The following is a 21,582-nucleotide window of genomic DNA, read 5'->3' on the forward strand; positions in this document are numbered from 1 at the left end:
AGAGTGACAGGAGGGAGGAGTCAAATCAGCTTTAAACCAGAACACAAGAAAGTAGGAGCAGGAGTAGGCCCACAAGCCTGCCCTGCCATCCAACATGACCATGACTGATCTGTCTCAGGCCTCATCTCCTCTGACGAAGCTTGACCTATAAGACCATGAGATATAGGAGCAGAATAGGCCATTCGGCCCATCGAGTCTGTTCCGCCAATCATGGCTGATTTTTTTTGTCAACCCCATTCTCCCACTTTCTCCCTGTAACCCTTAACCACCCCCCCCTCACCAATCAAGAACCTATCGATCTCTGCCTTAAATACACCCAATGACTTGGCCTCCACCGCCCTCAGTGGCAACGGATTCCACAGATTCACCGCCCTCTGGCTGAAGAAATTCCACCTCATCTCAGTTCTAAAGGGACGTCCCTTTATTCTGAGGCTGTGCCCTCGGATCCCAGACTCTCCCACTGATGGAAACATCCTCTCCACGTCCACTCTATCCAGACCTTTCAGTATCCGGGAGGTTTCAATGAGATCCCCACTCCCATTTATGTCTTGTTTGGTCTTTTGAACGTAGCAGTTAAGAATCAACAGATTGCAATAGGACTGGCTTCATAAATGCGCCAGACCACTTTGGGGCAGCTCAGTAGTGCACCTAGTTGCTGCCCCGCAGCTCCCGAGACTAAGGTTCGATCCTGACCTCTGGCGCTGTCTGTGTGGAGTTTGCACGTGACTGTGCGGGTTTCCCCCGGGTGCTCCGGTTTCCTTGCACATCCTAACGACATGCGGGGTTGGTGGGTTAATTGGCTGCTTTGAGTTGCCCCTGGTGTGTTGGTGAGTGGTGAAGTCTGAATATGGAGAGAATAAAATGGGATTGGTATAAGATTAGTGTAAATGTGTATTTGTTAGTTGGTAATTAGTTTATTATCGTCACATGTGCCAAGGTACAGTGAAAAACTTTGTTTTGCATGCTGTCCACACAGATCATTTCACCACATCAGTGCATTGAGGTAGTACAAAGGAAAACAATAACAGAATGCAGAATAAAGTGTTACAGTTACAGAGAAAGTGCAGTGCAGGCAGACAATAAGGTGCAAGGCCACGATGAGGTAGATTGTGAGATCAAGAGTCCATCTTATTGTACTAGGGAACCGTTCAATAGTCTTATAACAGCGGGATAGAAGCTGTCCTTGAGCCTGGTGGTACGCGCTTGTAGGCTTTTGTATCTTCTGCCTGATGGGAGGGGGGAGAAGAGAGAATGTCCGGGGTGGGTGGGGTCTTTGATTGTGTTGGCTGCTTTCCCGAGGCAGCGAGAAGTGTAGACAGAGTCCATGGAGGGGAGGCTGGTTTCCGTGATGTGCTGAGCTGTGTTCACAACTCTCTGTAGTTTCTTGCGGTCTTGGGCAGAGCAGCTGCCATACCAAGGACAGGATGTTTTCTATGGTGCACCTGTAAAGTCATAGACTTGGTGGGCTAAAGGGCCTGTTTCCATTCTCAGGATCATGACTCTAATTAGAGTCATCGTCACAGAGTCATACAGCACAGAAACAGGTCTTTCGGCCCACTGAGTTCATACTGACCATCAACTATAATCTAAATTACCAGAACTTGGTCCAAAGCCTAAGGATGTTGATGAACCACATGTGCTTCTGGTCACCGTAACTGAAAGTATTTCTATTCCTAGATTTGCTAATTAAATTTAAATTCCCTTGTTGTCATAATGGTCATAATGAATACCATGCCATGTTGGTGCCAGAAGCGTGGCGACACTTGTGGGCTGCCCCCAGAACACTCTACGCAAAAAGATGCATTTCACTGGGTGTTTCGATGTACGTGACTAATGAAGAAATCTTATGTCGACACAAGAGACGGCAGATACTGGAATCTGGAGCAAACAACAGACTGCTGGAGGAACTCGGCGTCTGTGGAGGGAAATGGACAGTCGACGTTTCGGGTCGAGACCCTTCATCCGGACTGGAAGAGTCGAGGGGAGGTGGCCAGTATAAAGGGGTGAGGGGAAGGGATGGCGCAGGAGCCGGCAGGTGATAGGTGGATCTAGGTGAGGAGGGCTGATTGGCAGATGGAGGAGGGAACTGGATTACCACACCCGTCTTGCGTCATAACCATTACATCATCTCATTCACTCCAGGTGAGTCAGTGGGTCGATCAATAAATCCAACTTTTGTTGCTTCAATTCTCTCTGGCAGTAATGGAAACTAGTTCTGCTTTATCAGAATCACTGGAACTCTCCTGTTTAGGACAAGTTAATTGACTTTTCATTTTGTGGTCTGGTTTGAGGTTACAAACCGGTCTGACTGGCTTTACCAGACTTCATGGATGCTAAGCCAATTGAAAAATATATTCTTTGTTCTGATGAGAGTTTTATCTTGGGTACAACAGCGAGATGTTGAGATACTTCCACTATTGGGGAGAGTCTCGAACGAGGGGTAATAGTTACGACATAAGGGACTGGTTGTTTAAAACAGGTGCGTAGAAATTTCTCAAATATCTTTATTAGTCACACGACAAACTCCCCATGTCTATGTGGGTTTTCTCCGGGTGCTCCGGTTTCCTCCCACATTCCAAAGTCGAACAGGTTAGGAAGTTGTGGGCATGCTATGTTGGCACCAGAAGCGTGGCGACACTTGCGGGCTGCCCACAGAACACTCTACACAAAAAAATGCATTTCACTGTGTGTTTCGATGTACATGTTACTAATAAAGAAATCTTATCTTACATCTTGATCACATAGTCATGTTGGGGCTACGGTATATTGGTGCGGAGGCTCCAATGCACAGGATCGCAAGAGGTTGCAGAGGGTTGTAGACTCAGCCAGCTCCATCACCGGCACAACCCTCCCCACCATTGAGGACATCGTCAAGAAGGCGGCATCCATCACTAAGGACCTTCACCACCCGGGACATGCCCTCTTCTTGTTACTACCATCGGGGAGGAGGTACAGGAGCCTGAAGACCCACACTCAACAATTCAAGAACAGCTTCTTCCCCTCTGCTATCAGATTTCTGAACGGTCAGATTTTTGAGCCCATAAACACTGCTTCCTTTTATCTTGCACTATTTATTTATTTTTGTAATTTATAGTAATTTTATGTCTTGCGCTGTACTGCTGCCGCAAAACAACACATTTCACGACATAGGTCAGTGATAATAAACCTGATTCTGGGAGTTTAGCTACACTGCTGAACAGATGACATTGGGGCCATTTAGTAATGTCCAGCAGAATGAATCAAGAGCCAACCCTATGACAGCCATGTAATCGTTTTAACTCTTGCTGCACAACATAGAGTCATTGAGTTATACAGCAGGGAAACAGGCCCTTCAGCCCAACTTGTCCATGCTGACCAAGTTGTCCACCTGAGCTAGTCCCATTTGCCTGCATTTGGCCCGTATCCTCTGAAACCTTTCCTGTACACGTACCTGTCTAAATGTTTTTTAAATGTTGTAATTTTACCTGCCTCCACAGCTTCCTCTGGCAGCTCGTTCCATATACCACCATCCACTGTTGAAAAGGTTGCCCCTCAGGTCACTTTTAAATCTTCCCCCTCTCGCCCTCTAGTTTTAGACTCCCCTACCCTAGGGAAAAGACTGACCATTCACCCTATCGATGCCCCTCATGATTTTACATAAGGTCACCCCTCAACCTCCTACACTTCAGGGAACTAAAGTCCTAGCCTATCCAGCCTCTCCTTATACCTCAAGCCCTCCAGTCCAGGTAATATCTTCGTGAATATTTTCTGCAGCCTTTCCAGCTTAACGACATCCTTCTTGTAGCTGGGCGACCAGAGGTGCGCACAGAACTCTAAGTGTGGTCTCACCAATGACTTGAAAAGTTGTAAAATCTAATCCCAACTCTTGTACTCAATGCCCTGACCGATGAAGGCAAGTGTGCTGAATGCCTTCTTAACCACCCTGTCTATCTGTGTCACCACCTTCAGGGAACTATGTACCCGTACCCCTAGGTCCCTGGATCACCAGAGAAGCCTCGTCTTCAAGTCCACACCAGGTTTTACAATCAGGGAAGACCAATACCCTGGGAGGCATCGTCAAGGATGGGCAAGGCGAAGTGAATCGGGACACAACAACGACTAAGCCAGGGATCGCAGTCAGTTCTGGTCGCCACACTACAGGCAGGACGTGGGGGCCTTGGAGAGGGTGCAGATGAGGTTCACCGGAGTTACCTGGATTTGGAGAGTATTTGCGAAAAGGAGAAGTTGGGTTGGAAATTATTGGCTACAAGGAGGTTGGATTATAAGATTTATTAGTCACATGTACATCGAAACACACAGTGAAATGCACCTTTTGCGTAGAGTGTTCTGGGGGCAGCCCACAAGTGTCGCCACGCTTCCGGCGCCAACATTAGCATGCCCACAACATCCTAAACCGTACGTCTTTGGAATGTGGGAGGAAACCGGAGCACCCGGAGGAAACCCACGCAGTCACGGGGAGAACGTACAAACTCCTTACAGATTAGGGAGTATTAGCCTGGACAAACTTGGGTTGTTTTCTCTGGAGCGTTGGAGGCTGAAGGGAGACCTGATAGAGGTTTATAAAATCATGAGGGGTGTAGATAGGGTAGGCAGTCAGTCTCTTCCCCACCCCACCCGACCCATGGTATGAATATCAAATACTCAAGGGCACAGATTTAAGCTGAGAAGGGGAAAGTTTAAAGAAGATTTACGAGGCAGGTTATTTTTATTTGGACACACGCAGAGTGGTGGGTGCCTGGAAAGCACTTCCCAGAGAGAGTGGTGGAAGCAGACACGATAGCGACATTTAAGAGGCATTTAGACGGGCAGGGAACGGAGGTATACAGACCACATGCAGGCAGATGGAATTAGTTTCGACTGGTATCATGGTTGGCACAGACATAGTGGACAGAAAGGCCTGTTCCTGTGCTGTATGGTTGCGTGTTCTAAATACTCAATTGCAAACAGGTATCGCCTACTGAATGAACATGCAGGTAATCGATCAAAGTTGGCTGCAATAATTCCTGAGCACCCATTTAAAGACTTGCCATCTGCAAGAAACTGCAGAGAGTTGTGAACACAGCCCAGCGCGTCACAGAAACCAGCCTCCCCTCCTTGGACTCTGTCGCTACCTCTCGCTGCCTTGGTGAAGCAGCCAGCAAAATCAAAGACCCCACCCACCCGGGTCATTCTCTCCTCTCCCATCAGGCAGAAGATACAGGAGCCTGAGGGCACGTACCACCAGGCTCAAGGACAGCTTCTACCCCACGGTGATGAGTATTGAATGGTTCCCTTATACAATGAGATGGACTCTGACCTCACGATCTACCTTGTTGTGACCTTGCACCTTATTGCACTGCATTTTCTCTGTAGCTGTGACACTTTACTCTGTACTGTTATTGTTTTTACCTGTACTACCTCAATGCACTCTGTACTAACTCAGTGTAACTGCACTGTGTAATGAATTGACCTGTACGATCAGTATGCAAGACAAGTTTTTCACTGTACCTCAGTACAAGTGACAATAATAAACCAATACTAATTACATGGTGCCATTCTCAACTCAGGGTGTTCCAGATGGTTTACAGCCAATGAAGTGGTGTCACAGAAAATACAGGAGCCAATTTGCACAAAGCAAGCTCACACAAGCGTGAATATATTATGATCCGATAATTACATTGGTTGAAGAACATCATTTGCCGGCAGCCCAAAGAATGGCTGGTGACCTTATTTTCCAGTTGAGAGCAGAAAGAGTCTTGGGTTTAACTTTTATTGCGAATGGTTGTACCTCTGACAATACTGCACACCTCTAGTGCTTCACTGGGAGCAGCAGCCCGATTTACGTACCTAAGTCTCTGTAAAAGTCAGCAGAACACTGCCACTGCTCAGATCCACCATAGAAAGCAGTTGGATATTTAAAATGATACAAATTTTATTGGAAATACCTGTTATTACTTTTGTACAAATGTTGGTATTAATTTAGTGAACATCAGCACTAATCCATGATCACACTCTTGTATTGGCAAACTTATGACAAATCCAGTGATTCTATATTGTAGGACATTAATAGTCCTTCCATCAAAATAAGTCACTCTGGACAAGGGAGCAGCATTTAACAGAAAACTCAAGCCCACAGGTTTCAAGAGCAATTTTCAGCACAATAATTAAAGATACAGGCTTGGTCCGGCAAACATTTAGGGGAAAGTCTGAAGCATTCTTTCTTCCTTCCAACCTGTCCACCCTCCACGTGCAGCTCAATAGAACAAAAACTGCTTTACCACGTGGCTCATTGAAGCAATGGCTAATGAGATCTGACGAAGCTTAGCTCAGAGACCGCAGATGCCGGAATCTGGAGCAACAAATAAGATGCTGGAGGAACTCAGCGGGTCGAGCAGCATCTGTGGTGGGAAATGGAGAGTTGACGTGTCTCGACCCAAAACATTCACCGTCCATTTTCCTCTACAGATGCTGCCCGACCCGCCGAGTTCCTCCAGCAGCTCGTTTTTAACTAAAGCCGAGTAGCCCTCCTGTCTCATCCAGGGGCCTGAATATTTATTGCCCTCACTGAGCCTGCAATGGTTTTAAAGCAGCGATCTTACACCCCCTGCACTCAATTAGAAAATACATTTCACGGAAGAATTGTTGATTGAGGTGTCACAGTGTGACTGACGAAGAGATCACTTGAACCTGTATTTATACAGCACTTTCAATCCTCAATTCAACCCAAAAATCACCTCACAACTTTCGGTATGCATTTAACAATGCAGTTCAACTTGCACAGAAGAGTTTCGAAAAGAGAAAGGAGTTAAGTCACTAGTTTCTGGTTTTAGTGACTGTTGGTGAAGGGAAGAATGTTGTACAGGACACTAGGCGTTTCCCTGCATCTCTTCCAGTGCTGTTGTAGCAACAATTCTGTTTAACCTTGCATCTGAAACACAGCACTTTAGACAGTGCTGGGTCTCTACACTACACTGAAATGTTATCCAAGGTTCCATGCTTAAAGTTACTTGCCTGGGGATGGAACCTCTACGTTTTGGATGCTGGGAAGACAGTGCTGCTGTCCAAGGGAGGCGATTATTAAAACACTTTCAATCTAACAGCATTAATAACCCTGTGACTACAGGGGCTCCTCCACGTGCTCTGGTTTGCTCCCACATCTGAAACAAGTGTTGGTTAGCAGGCTAATTGCCACTGGTGTAGGTGGGTGTTCGCAGATGCAGTAAGTTGATGGGTTTGAGAGAGTGGAGTTGGGGGAGGGGGAAGGGGGGGGGGTGGAAGCAGGATTGCTTCAAGAGTCGGCATCGCCACAGTGGGCCAAATGGCTGGAAAGAAAAACTATGAGAAATATGGAAGCACTGACGATCGTCGCACTTGCATAAGGCAAGGACATTCGAGTTGTCTGGTTTGGTGGGTTTGATTTTGGAATTCTCTCTCTCTCTCTCTCTCTCTCTCAGCCATCTAGCCAGGAGAGATCTTTTTTAAAAAAAACTGCAGATGCTGGAAATCAAATAAAGACAAATGCTGGATAAACTCTGGTCAGGCAGCATCTGTGGAAAGATGAACGCTTAATATTTCAGCTCAAAAACTTTGACGAAGTTTCAGTTCTAATGAAGGGTCTTTGAGCTGAAACGTTGCTGCCAATGTCAAAGAACAGTCACTAGAGCTGAAACTTCAGAAGGCTTTGAGCTGAAATGTTAACCATTTCCCTTTCCAAGATGCTGCCTGACCTGCCGAGTTTTTTGCCCAGTATCTCCATATGTCCATTGTCCAGTATCTCTTATAAGCATAAGCATATGGAGGAATTTAAAATAGAGGGATATGTGGGAGGAAGGGGTTAGATAGTCTTAGGCGAGGTTTAAAGGTCGGCACGACATTGTGGGCCGAAGGGCCTGTATTGTGCTGTACTGTTCTATGATCTTGTTTTTATTTTCCAGTAGAGATTTTAAAAAGTTGTCCGCAAGTACTGAGAAGCAAAGACCCAATGCTTTCCCTCCTGCTTGGGGGTAGGGGGTCACCAGGACAAGTGTAGTGTCTACAAAACAACGTTGACTGAGATCAGAAGCAGTACTGCTTCCAAGCGTGTGACCCATTTCTCTCTTGTAGGTTTGTTCAAGTTCACAGGTGAGTAATAGACTGAAATTTCTCCGGTGTTAATTAGGGGAGGAAAGCTGTGCCAAGCAATGTGGTGTTTTACTGGCAGAGTTGTTTGCCGGATACCGGAGAGCAGCCAGCTACATCTTCCTGGCGTATCAGGTGTGGTTACAAACACCACTCTGAGCTTCTACTCCCAGCTGGGAAGTTCTGTTGTGATACTGGTGACCTCGCATTCGTTTGGCATAGCAGGAAGACCCTGGGAATGGTCACACACCATAACCAAAGAGGTGAAAGATTGAAGCTGAGATGGTTCACAGCTAATGAAGGACTTTGGACCAGGCAGTTTGTGCGTGGCAACTTGCCACCACAACAATGGGAGAACGAACGATCAGAGCTGTTCACCGAGTGTAAATATTTGCTTGGACACCAGGGACACACCCGTTGCTCCTACTCCAAGCAGTGAGTCATGCAGCAGGGATACAGGCTCTTTGGTCCAATCAGTCCATGCTGACCACAGTGCCCACCCAGTTTATATCCCAATGCCAGTAGGATTTAAGAAATTAGCACTCAAGGGCTAAAAAGAAACCTCAATTTTAACACTGAAAGGTGCAAGTGGGGATTCTCCTTAGCCTCATGTTCTGACTATATATTCAAGCACACAGTTGGCCAAAATTAATCAGTAATATTAAGATGGAGGGAAAGTCGTCCCATGTAAAAATGCAATACACATTCTTTGGAACATTTCCCATCAGGGGGGATAAAAAATAAATGCCTCAAGGGACAAAAGTATCTGAAATTTAGTCGGTGGAGCGGAAAGAGGGGAAGATGCAACGGGCAACCCAGGGTTCAAGGATTCTACTTGGGGCCATCGCTGGCCCCCTCTAGAGCAAGTGGCTGAGAGAGCTGTGAGAACATTGGTCTGAGCAACCAGGATTAAATGGAGACTTTCTGGGATGGTTTCTAATAGAGAAGGGTGTTGTTAACGTGCAGCCACGTGTGAATTGCAAACCTCAATTTGCTCTTAAATACTTTGAGTTCTTCCTCTCTCTGCGTGCTCCCTTGGCCTGACGTCCCTTGGCTCTCCCGGCCTCAGAGCGCCATGGCTGCCCAGCCTACAATCAGTATGGTTCCGCCATATGGCGCAGCCTTGGTGAATGTGGGGTCCCCGGTGATCGCCTGGTAGTAGAGGGAGCCGCAGAACATCACCATCCCCGAGGTCAGCAAAGTACCGGCCTGGAAACAAGATAACAGCCGATTAGGAGAATGGAACGTCACGTCCGACAGTCTCTCAGAACATGCAACGTTGTAGGTCTTCCTGTTATTGCAAGTAGCGGCTGTTCCTTAAACCGGTGGTGTGGGACTCAGGCTTCTGTACCTCCTGCCTGATGGTAGCTGCCAGAAGAGAGCAGCATGCAGCTGCAGACTCAGCCCAATACATCACGGGCACATCCCTCCCCACCATCGGGAGTATCTACAGGAGGCGCTGCCTCAAGAAGGCAACATCTGTCATCCACGACCCCCACCATCCGGGCCGTGCCATCTTCTCACAGCTCCCATCGGGCAGGAGGTACAGAAGCCTGAAGTCCCACACCACCAGGTTCAGGAACAGCTACTTCCCTTCAACCATCCAGTTCTTGAACCAACCTGCACAACCCTACAGTATAGCAACACTATGACCACTTTGCACTAAAATGGACTTTGTTTTTGTTTTGTTTTAGTTATATTTTCTTGCAAAAATTGTGTTTAATTTGTTTAGTTTATGCAGTTTCTTGTGAATGCTGCTTATATGATGTAGCGGTTAGCATAACGCTATTACAGCACCAGCAACCCGGGTTCAATTCCGGCCGCTGTCTGTAAGGAGTCTGCACGTTCTCCCCGTGTCTGCGTGGGATTCCTCCGGGTGCTCCGGTTTCCTCCCACATTCCAAAGACGTACGGGTTAGGAAGTTGTGGGCATGCTATGTTGGCACCGGAAGCCTGGCAACACTTGCGGGCTGCCCCCAGGATACTCCACACAAAAAAAGATGCATTTCACTGGGTGTTTTGATGCACATGTGCCTGTGATGCTGCTGCAAGTCAGTTTTCCATTGCACCCGTGCATACATGCACGTACGACAATAAACTTGACGTTGACCTCTCCTTCAGACCTGTCGCAAGTGGCCTTCTCGAACCACTGCGGGGGGGGGGGGGGGGGGGAGGTGTTCCGTCAGTGGTGGGAGAGCTAGAGCTCAGCCTTTAGAATGGCGATCATAATTTCAGTTCGGTTTGACGTGCTGCAGGTGGGAAGTGCACCAGCAGCACAGGTTACATGGGGGCTGTGCTGCCGTCCGAACCTACATGCCCGTGACGCTGCTGCAGGCCTTTCCATCGTACCTGTACCTCGCCGCGCTTGGACTTCACTACTCCTGCTGCCTTTGTCCTCGACAATGGAGGGACCATCAGTGACGCCATGCCGAATTTCTCAGATGTTACGAACAGCACGGGGAAGAATGCTTGGCTGCACAAGTGCACCTACACTCTGCCAACACAGGGAGAGTACAGGTGCATTGCATATATCGGAGGGAGGGGTCATACAAGATGGTGAGTGACCGTTGGGGACTGTGGTGCCCCGGTTATTGAGCTTTGGGAATTGTTGAGCAAACACTCACACACCAAGTTCAAATTTTACTCTGTGCTACGATGGCCATCGGCAATCTGGATGCTAGTACTGGCTCTCACTCGAGTTCTAATGGCTAACCCAATGGCTGTCCCCATTGACCCTCACCAATTTTTAATTATCGCATCACAGAAAGCATCCTACCTGGATGCATCACGGCTCGGTACGGCAACTGATCTGCACGAGACCGCAGAGAGCTGTGGACACAGCTCAGCACATCACTGAAACCAGCCTCCCCTCTGTGGACTCTGTCTACACTTCCCGCTGTCTCAGTAAAGCAGCGGACATTACCCCACCCACCCCGGACATTGTCTCTTCTCCCCCCGTCATCGGGCAGAAGATACAAAAGCCTGAAAGCACATACCACCAGGCTCAAGGACGGCTTCTATCTTGTACACAAGACGGACTCTTGACCTCACAATCTACCTCGTCGTGGCCCTTGCACCTTATTGCCTGCCTACACTGCACTTGCTCTGTAACACTTTATTCTGCATTCTGTTATTGTTTTCCCTTGTACTACCTCATGTACTTATGTGGAGAAATGATCTGTATGGACGGCATGCAAAAGTTTTTCTCACTGTACCTTGGTACATGTGACAATAATAAACCAAGTTACCAATTGTAGGAAGCTTGCGCAGCTGATGGTAATGCCAGCAGCGCAGAGTCTGCTATCAGTCACTGCGGAGCGTGGGTCACACACATCCCATCACCCATGCAGATTGGGTACAGTGGTGGGTGCCCGGAATGTGCTGCCGGGGTGGTGGTGGAGGCAGATACAATAGAGGTGTTTAACAGGCTTAGATAGGCACATGAATGTGCAGAGAATGGAGGGATTTGACATTGTGGAGGCTGGAGGGATTAGTTTAGTTAGGAGTTTAATTAGTTCAGCACAACATTGTGGGCCGAAGGGCCTGTTCTGTACAGTGGCAGTAATCAACTGGCAAAATTAAAAACACTGAAACAAGCTCATACCAGCAAAGGTTTTCGGCAGTGAGGAACTCCCAGTAGTGCCAAACTGTGCAGGAAGTGGTACTTGTTTGCAGTCTCAAACAGCTGTGAAACAAGATAAGTTAGTGGCACAGAGATCAGAGACACAGCAGCCCGTAGCACTACTCGTCACACCCTGCTCTTCCCACAGCAGTAACACCTACCTTTGTCCGATATCAGTCCGACTGACTGTTAACGCAGTTTCACTTAGGTGAGCACACTCCGTTCCCAGAGACTAGAAGAAATTACCTCAGCAAAGGGGAATTTTCTACCCAAGTTATATAGGAAGAAGGTTCTGAGGTAGGTCAGCCTTGATTTATTGAACAGCCCTCCCCATTTCTTATATTATGTTCGGTTATACACTGAATTCTGCATTTTCTTTGTCCAATTCAGTTTTGCAGTAATTTTACATCCTGTGTATACCATTTTTTGCACTATGTGTGTTCGCACAATTTTTCTGTTTGCGTTTATTGTATGTTCTTTGTTCTATGTATGTCCTCTGTTGTGTGTGTCTGGGGGAAACAACATTTCGTTCCTCCGTGCGTTTTACAGCATATGGGTGAATGACAGTAAAGCAGAACTTGAACTTGGAGTTACTAAACCCACCGGAGTCATTTTCTTCATCCATGGGACAGATGCTGCGGAGCCGGCTGGGATTTATTCCCCATTCCCAATTTCCCTGAGAGGCAGAGTTGAACCCTGAACTCCTACATTGCTATTAGATAGGGAGTTTAAGGATTTTGACCGGGTACTGGTGAAGGATCAGCGATAGATTTCCAAGTCAGGTCGGTGTGCGAATCAAAGATGAACTTGAAGGTAGTGGCGATCCCAGGTGCCTGTAGCCAAGCTGTAGAGGTCAGAGATTCGGGAGAGACGCTGGAATCTGGAGCAACACACAAGATGCTGGAGGAAGATGCAACATACACTACACAAGATGTGGGTCGGGCAGCATTTGTGGAGGGAGATGGACAGTCGACGTTTCGGGTCGAGACCCTTCATGTGGATCAGACCCTTCATGTGGATCAGACCCTTCATTCCCCTCCCCACAAACATGGGAAATGTTTTTGAAGATGTGTGGCAAATTGCTGTATCGAATCCTATTGATAAACCTTTGTTTCTAGCTGTTGACTTAGCCACAGCAAATCCAACACTAAAAAGAGAAAACACCCTGTAATACAACTCTCTTCTCTTTCTAGTCATTGGGTGTCGCTATAGGTACTGGAAAACAAACACCTCTCATTCAAGGACCTCATTTAACAGGCCTATCGATCACGAATGGCGATCAAATCAAGTACCTCATGCACAATTTGTGTTAAATCATTCAGCTGAGGCAATACAGAAGGCTGCGTGAGCTAAAGCAAGCTCACCAAGGGAAGGCCATCAGTGACCTCTACTGGTAGATATGTGCAGGGTTTAGATGTTATTCCTGGCTTCAACGAGGACAATTTGTAGGTACGCAACTGAAAAGGCAAGCAGGACAAGGGGGAGAGAGGTGTCCCTGTTGTACATGTGGCTCTCACTGTGCCAAATGAAGGCAACGTTTAAAATTTATACACAGCTTCATATCCCAAGTTGTTTTACTCCAAATGAAGGCTTTCTGGAGTATTCACTGTTGATTTTCTGAACGAATCACTCCCCAAATTATACGTAGTCTGGTTACATTCAAAATGTCTCCAAAAGTAAAGACTCCCTTCCAATTGTTGATACAGATTTAGTTCCAGAACACCCTTGATCCAGCAGTGTTTGATTCCTAGAGTCAGTCACACAGCACAGAAACATGCCCTTCGGCCCAACCGGACCATGCTGACCAAGATGTCCATCTAAGCAAGCCCCATTTGCCTGTGTTTAGCTGGTATCCCTCTAAACCTTTCCTACCCATGTACCTGTCCAAGTGTCTTGTAAACATTTAATTGTACCCGCCTCTACCACTGCCTCTGGCAGCTAGTTCTATACAACCACCACCCTGTGTGTGAAAAGGTTACCCCTTTAAATCTTTCCTCTCTCACTTTCAACCTGTGCCCTCTAGTTTTAGACTCCCCTACCCTGGGGAAAAGACTACCCTCTATGTCCCTCACGAGTTTATAAACCTTTATAAAGTCACCCCTCAGCCTCCTTTGCTCCAGGGAAAACAGTCCCAGCCTGTCCGGTTTCCTTTTAATAAGCCCTCAAGTCCCGGCAACATCGTTGAGAATCTTTTCTGCATCCTCTCTAGTTTAATCACATCGTTCCTATGGTATAGCGACCGGCACTGCACACAATGCTCCAATTGTGGCTGAACCAGTGATAGGAACAGCTGTAACAGGACGTCCCAACCCCTGGACTCAGTGCCCTATCCAGTGAAGGCAAGGTGCCACATGCCACCTTCACCACCCTGTCTACCTGTGACTGTCTAATCAGATGGTTGGGGGGGCGGGGCTTAGAGGAGCCTCAACAGCAGCAGATGGACCCAATGGCCTTCTTCTGTTCTCCAAGTTTCATGTAACCTTTTCTACCCATGTACCTGTCCAAACATCTTTCAAATGTGCACACAGACAACTGAAGCTGACCAACAACGGTCAACATTAGCAGCGACTGACTGCAGGAGAGCCATTTGACAAGAGGTAATGAAACTCTGCCAGAGATAAACCATTCGTTGATACAGTTACCGGCACCCAGGAGATCTCACTGCCAATGAAGTGCTCTTCAGGGAAGAGAATAATGATGTACGATTTTACCAGACTAACGGTGAGATGGGATAAAGGTCAACAGCTGATCCCGAGGTTTGGATGCTGAGAGTGCCCGTCATCTTGACCTCCATGGCTGAAGCAGTCCAGTCCTATGTATCACAGGCCACAGGGGAGGCAGAGACGCTCACAACATTTAACTACTATCTAAACAAGAACTTGAACCCACAAGGCATAGAACTATGGAACAAGTGCTGGTAAATGGGATTAGTATAGATAGGGACTTGGTAGTCTGGTGGGCTAAAGGATCTGTTTCTGTACTGTACTACGTCATGGCAATAACAATCCACAGAACAAGGGCAGCACACCGGCACAGCTAATAGAGCCCCTGCCTCAGTGCCAGAGACCAGGTTCAATCCTGACCTTTTTGCGTGGAGTTTGCACACTCCCTGCGACGACGCAGGTTTCCTGCAGGTGCTCCAGTTTCCTCCCAAGTCCCAGAGATGTGCGGGTCGGTAGGTTAATTGCCTGCTTAAAATCGTGTGGGTGAGGGGTAGAATCTGGGGGGCGGGGGGGGGGGGGGGTGCGGAAAAGAGTTGACGGGAATGTGGGGAGAATAAAATGGGTTGAGTGTGAAGGGGTGGTTGGAGGTCGGCACAGACTTGTGGGCTCAGGGGCCCGTTTCTGTGCTGGACGACTCTGCCTACGAACAAGAGACCAAGTCAGACCGTAGAGATCTGAGAATTTGAATCCAGTTTCATTCTTTTTAAGAAAAAACGTAGAGATCTACAAGGTGAACAAACACACACGGTTCACTAATCCTTAAGGAAGAAGTCTGTGTTTGCTTTTACAGACCTCTATGCAACTACAGACCCTCCCCGGGTTACAACAGGATTCCAATCCCAAGAACTGCCCATAACCTGGACAGTTCGCAAGTCGGAAATACGGCCACGGACTGAGTTCCTGGGTGGCAGAAGATGCCGGCAACCGGCAAATCCGGCCTGCCGGTCTCCCAGACACTCACGTGCAGGCTGTCAGGCTGCAATAATCAATTCTTCTTCGTCACATGACTGTGCCTACTCACTCAGTTGTACTAAACCTGCTGTCGACAGTTCAAGAAAAAGTCAATGCCTTTCTCAAGGGCATCAATAAATGGCAGCCTTGCCAAAGATCCCACAGTGAATGAACATTAAAATAAAAGCAGGAAAAAAAAGTGCCTTGGAAAAGGAATCAGGGAGGACACGCTCAGCCCTTGGATCTTACCTCTTTCAAATAATCGTCTCGATCACTGCGACGGAATCCTGCACAAAAACAAAACAGAGAGGCATTAACTTCCTTCAACCAGAAGCATTCAACAGAATTGAGAAGGTCCTCACAGTTCCAATGGGTCCTGCTGGAAAGTTTGTCCAATGGGATCAGCCTTCACTGTGGTGACCAATCATAGTCCAACAATCGCCATTCTGGGCTCAAAACAGTGATACCGGGCCTCAGGTTTATGAAGAGGTTAAAAGAAACAGGGTTACATCCACAAGTACAGAAGACTTGGAGTTAACTCAATTGAGCTGATTAAGGTGGTGAAACAATTCGATGGGGGTGGATAGGAACTCTGGCGGAAGGAACCCAGAAGCAGCAAGCTTAAGTCTTACAACCAGAGCAAAATAAGGAAATTTCTTTTACAGAGAGAGTCTGGAACATTGTCCCAAAAGGTGATAGATCCTTGCAATTAAGAATGCCAGAGTATTAGTAGACATGGAGCAAATCCACGTAAAAGGAGTTCGGTTCAAATCATTCAGTATTTAATTGATTGACAAGAGCAAGCTTGAAGGGCTAAACAATCTCCACCTATTACTAATTCACTGAAATATTTGTGTACGTGTATGAAGTCATTCCCTGAGGATGACTACTTGTTTTATCTCCCCTCCTTTTGAAAAATGATGATAAGTATTGGTGGTCTGAGATTCCTACCAAGAAAATAAGCGAGATACTTTGATCTGGAAAGCATGGGCTTAAAGGGCAGTGGAGTAATTTGGTAATATACTTCGGGAGATGGAATTTGAAGACAGAATACATGGTTAATGGCAGGACTCTTAGCAGTGTGGAGGAACAGATGGATCTTGGGGTCCAGGTCCATAGATCCCTCAAGGTTGCTGCGCAGGTCGATTGGGTTGTTAAGGCATGTGGAGTGTTGGCCTTCAATAGTTGGGGTATTGAGTTCAAGAGCCGCGAGTCGATGTTGCAGCTCTATAGAACTCCGGTCAGACCACACTTGGAGTATTGTCTTCAGTTCTGGTCGCCTCATTATAGGAAGGATGTAGAAGCTTTAGAGAGGGTGCAGAGGACATTTACCAGGATTTTGCCTGGATTGGAGAGCATGTCTTATGAGGATAGGTTGAGTGAGCTAGAGCTTTTCTCTTCGGACAGAAGGAGGGTGAGAGGAGACTTGGTAGAGGCATAAAAGATGATAAGAGGCATAGATCGAGTGGACAGAGACTTTTTCCCCAGGGCAACAATGGCTAACATGAGGGGACATAATTTTAAGGTGCTTGGAGGAAGATATAAGGGGGATGTCAGGGGTAAGTTGTGTTTTTTTAAACACAGAGTGGTGGGTGTGTGGAACGCACTGCCTGCAGAGGTTGTGGGGGCAGATACATTAGGGACATTTAAGAGACTCTTCGATAGACACATGAATGATAGAAAAATAGGGGGCTATGTGGGAGGGAAGGGTTAGAGCAGGATAAGATATCGGCACAGCATTGTAGGCCGAAGGGCCTGTACTGTGCTGTAGTGTTCTATGTTTATTATTGTCACATGTACCGAGGTACAGTGGAAAAACTTTGTTTCACATGCCATCCATGCAGATCATTTCATTGCAGCAATACAGAGGTAGTACAAGGGAAAAGCAATGACAGAATGCAGCCTTACAGTAGATTAGGTTAGTAGAGCAGATTCAACAGTGACTTTCAAATGTGAATTAAGTTCTTGAAGGGGAAAGAATGTGGGAAGAGCGTGGGAGCCCCTTCACCACAAGAGCTGCAGCTGTTCAATGCAGTGCCTCGCCCATCTTCTCAAGGGCAGTGATGGGCATTAAAACACCAGTCTGGCCAGGAACCAACATTCAGTGAATGGAAATGGTCAGAGCTCTTTCAAAGAACTGGCACAGTGACAGCCTCCCCCTGCGCCATGTCATTGTGATTTGTAATACAAGGCCCCTGACTCATTAGAACCAAGACACAATGACTGACAGCTGAAATAACCAACTGCTTGACGCCCTTTGGGCAGGACTTGGGACACCAATACCCTGCTGAAAATACTGGCAAAGCAGAATGTTTTATTGAAGCACTCATTTGAATTATTTATTCGTTAAAAAGGCGTGAAGTAGATCACAGGTTAACCAGGATATAAGCACTTGTTTGAAATTAATTTGGCTGGGAAACATTCTTAAAAGCCTTTGTTGGACCATTGCCAAGTCAAGAATCACTTTAATTGGGGAGAAAAGGAAAGACATGTTTAACCTATTGTCACTAGCCAAGTACAAAAGAGTAACAGCGATGACCTTGTGGGATTAATGCCTATCAATCAATTGTGCATTTCCCCGTCTTCTTCAATTACCTTTCAAATTCAATTTTGATAAAAGAATTTATGGTTTAGAGCAAGTACTCTGCACTACAACCTTATAATCCATAAATTATGGCAGCAGATTCTGGCATCTGCATGACCTTGTATCAAGAACAAATTTGCACTTGTGTACTTTTGATGAAAGTTCACTGGACTAAAATACAACTCATTCTCCACAAGATCCTTTGAGAACTGCTATTTTCAGTACTGAGGCTATTTCAAGCTTCCAGCATCTCCAGAACTTCTCGTCGCATTTACTTAACACCTACCACGTCTTAAGGAAATTGCAAACCGACTGCAATTAGCACACAGAAAGATCCCTTGTCTTAGCAGAGGGGCAAAGCTTTGCAATGATAGCACAAGAATGCCTCAATTTCCTTCAAAGAGTGCAGCAGATTTTTGGCCATCCACCTAGTTAATGTAACCTCATCCAAAAAAGGTATCCTGAAGTCGAGACACAAGAGAGTGTGGACGCTGGAATCTGGAGCAACAATCTGGAGAAGAAGAACTGTTGACATTCCAGCATCAGGACTGAAGGTGGAATGGGAAGATAACCAGTATGCCAGATATTATAGGAAGGATGTGGAGGTGTTGGAAAGGGTGCAGAGGAGATTTACAAGGATGCTGCCTGGTTTAGAGAGTATGCATTATGAGGAGAGACTAAGGGAGCTAGGGCTTTACTCTTTGGAGAGAAGGATGAAAGGAGACACGATAGAGGTATACAAAATATTAAGAGGAATAGATAGACAGCCAGCGCCTCTTTTCCAGGGCACCAATGCTCAATACAAGAGGGCATGGCTTTAAAATAATGGGTGGGAAGTTCAAGGGAGATATCAGAGGAAGGTTTTTTACCCAGAGTGGTTGGGGCACGGAATGCGCTGCCTGGGGCGGTGGTGGAGGCAGGTACATTGGTCAAACTCAAGAGATTACTAGATAAGCATATGGAGGAATTTAAAAGAGGGATATGTGGGAGGAAGGGGTTAGTCTTAGGCGCGGCACAACATTGTGGGCCGAAGGGCCTGTATTGTGCTGTACTGTTCTATGATATTCTGAAGGGTGAGCCTCTATATTTGCTCTTCCAGACTGAGACTCTCATCAAGCTTCTGCCTTAAAGGTACAAATACTACCAGCAGCAATACACATCACTTTAATTTTTCATCCTACTCCCACCTCCCAAGCATCCTACACCGTTCCAAAGCTCAGAGGTGGCACTACAGCACGACTGGCAGAGTGGCCACCTCCAGCAGCGCCTGTGTGGAGTTTGCACATTCTCCCTGTGACTGCATGGGTTTCTTCCCACATTCCAAAGACTTGCAGGATGATAGACAAGTTGGCCACTATAAATTGGCTTGCGTACACACGTAGGTGAGTGGTAGAATCTGTGGAGGGTTGAGGAATATGGGAAGCATAAAACAGGATTAGTCAATTAGTGTAAATGGGTGTTTAGATGGTTACCACAGACTTAGTCATACAGCATGGAAAAGCACTCTGTTTACTATGTTACTGTCTGACTGAATTCAACAACTTCATACTCTATTTCTATTCACTCAATTCATTTTAAATAATTGTTAAATTTCACCCCAAGCTCCCTCTAATGTGGAACTCAGACCTTGGTTTGAAACCCATCTGGTTTCTCCATCTCTCTTGCTTCATTCACCCTTTTCCTCATTTAATCCATCTTTCCCAACACCTTCCCTCCTCCACATCAAGAAATTTTTCCCAGCCTTGGTAAGCTGAAACCCTACTCTTTATCCAATGTTATTTTGCTTTTATATAGTCTTGTGGGCTCCCAGTAAGGAATCTGGGCCTCCTGCTCCCAGCTGTGGTCTGTACACTGAGAACATAGAACAGTACAGCACAGGAACAGGCCCTTCAGCCCACAATGTCTGTGCCGAACGCGAAGCCAAATTAAACTAAACCTACCTGCCTGCACATGATCCATATCCCTCCCTGTTCACATCTGTCTGAATGCCTCAAACATCACTGTTGTGTCTGTCAGCCCTGGCAGGACATTCTAGGCAATGACCACTGTGCAAAAAAAAACCTACCCCACATATTGCCTTTAAACTTTCCTCCTCTTACGTTAAAGCCATGCCCTCTAGTATATGACACAAAACAGTCCTCCCCCAAACCTCTATCAGATCTCCCCTCAGCCTCCACCGCTCCAGGGAAAACAGCCCAACCTCTCCTTATAGCTCATACTCTCTAATCCAGGCAGCATCCTGGTGAACCTCTGCTGCACCCACTCCAAAACCTCCACATCCTTCCTGTAATGGGACAACCAGAACTGCACGCAATACTTCAAGACTCCAAATGTGGCCCAACCAAAGTTTTATTGGAGGAAGAGTAGGGGAGGGGAAACCCATTGCCAAAATATCCCCTTGGAAACTTTTAGGAGTCAGACAGGTACTGGAGGGACATTGGTGGGGAAATAAAAAGACCAATTCACCCTGCTGACACCCCACACCCGTGGGACACCCCCACCTCCCTCTCCCCAAACCTGTGGGAACCCCTCCCCCAAGACCTTCCTCTCCCCAGAACCCCCTCCCCACAGACCTGTGGGAACCCCCCTCAAACCTCCAGACCCGTGGGACCCCCCCCAAAACCTCCCACCCCCCAGACCCGTGGGGCCCCCCCCAACCCACCCCCCAGACCCGTGGGACCCCCCCCAAACTTCCCACCCCCCAGACCCGTGGGACCCCCCCCAAACCTCCCACCCCCCAGACCACTGGGACCCCCCCCTCAACCCCACCCCCCAGACCCCTGGGACCCCCCCCTCAAACCCACCCCCCAGACCCCTGGGACCCCCCCCTCAAACCCACCCCCCAGACCCCTGGGACCCCCCCATCAAACCCACCCCCCAGACCCGTGGGACCCCCCCCTCAAACCTCCCACCCCCCAGACCCGTGGGACCCCCCCCCAAACCTCCCACCCCCCAGACCACTGGGACCCCCCCCCTCAAACCCACCCCCCAGACCCCTGGGACCCCCCCCCATCAAACCCACCCCCCAGACCCGTGGGACCCCCCCCTCAAACCTCCCACCCCCCAGACCCGTGGGACCCCCCCCCTCAAACCTCCCACCCCCCAGACCCGTGGGACCCCCCCCAAACCCCTCCCCCCACCTGCCTCCGCCCCCCAGAAGAAGCTGCCACCCAGCGGCCTGGAGCCAGGCTTCCTGCCAGGGGGCGGGCAGGTTGGGAGCGGCGGGGAAGCGAAGGCGGACTCACCGTGCGCTCCATAGGCGCCGAGCCCCACGGCCAGAGCGCCCGAGAGCCCCGCCACCCTGCCGAAAGCCCTGGCCGCCATGGTCCTGTAGGCCAACGGGCGGCCTGCGCCAGCATTTATAGGGCGCCCGCCCTCCAGGCCGGTGATTAGCAGCTCATCAACCAATCACCATGTCGATGGGTAAATAATTGACGTATTGGCCCTCCAATCAGCGGACTGTGATGGACGGTCCAACCTGTTTGATATGATTGGCAGTTAATTAGACCAATGAGCGGCGCATAGGCGGGTCTTGTCTTGAGGTGAACATTGACTTTGGCAGGAGAGCAAATAAAACATTGTTTTGGCATTGAGAGAGCGCTGTTC

At 47.8% G+C, this 21,582-nt stretch overlaps 1 protein-coding gene across 1 annotated transcript; it reads right to left on the bottom strand.

The window, feature by feature from the left end:
* Positions 1–5,886: 5,886 nt before the first annotated feature.
* tmem256 (transmembrane protein 256) lies at positions 5,887–21,340 on the bottom strand. Its single transcript, XM_052044589.1, has 4 exons — positions 21,222–21,340; positions 15,642–15,679; positions 11,701–11,781; positions 5,887–9,306 (listed from the first exon to the last, which is right to left on the bottom strand). The coding sequence occupies exons 1-4, from the start codon at positions 21,298–21,300 to the stop codon at positions 9,163–9,165; spliced, it is 342 nt and encodes a 113-aa protein (XP_051900549.1). The 5' UTR covers positions 21,301–21,340; the 3' UTR covers positions 5,887–9,162.
* Positions 21,341–21,582: the final 242 nt, after the last annotated feature.

The sequence above is a fragment of the Pristis pectinata genome, chromosome 37 (assembly GCF_009764475.1).
Source record: "Pristis pectinata isolate sPriPec2 chromosome 37, sPriPec2.1.pri, whole genome shotgun sequence".
NCBI classification, from domain to species: domain Eukaryota; kingdom Metazoa; phylum Chordata; class Chondrichthyes; order Rhinopristiformes; family Pristidae; genus Pristis; species Pristis pectinata.

Bases quoted from the DNA above. Each gene is read 5' to 3' on its own strand.
- tmem256 (XM_052044589.1), bottom strand. From the start codon at position 21,300: ATGGCGGCCAGGGCTTTCGGCAGGGTGGCGGGGCTCTCGGGCGCTCTG. The intron at 15,680-21,221 runs GTGAGTCCGCCT...GTTTTTGTGCAG, and splicing joins CGGCGCCTATGGAGCGCACG to GATTCCGTCGCAGTGATCGA. The intron at 11,782-15,641 runs GTAAGATCCAAG...CTTGTTTCACAG, and splicing joins GAGACGATTATTTGAAAGAG to CTGTTTGAGACTGCAAACAA.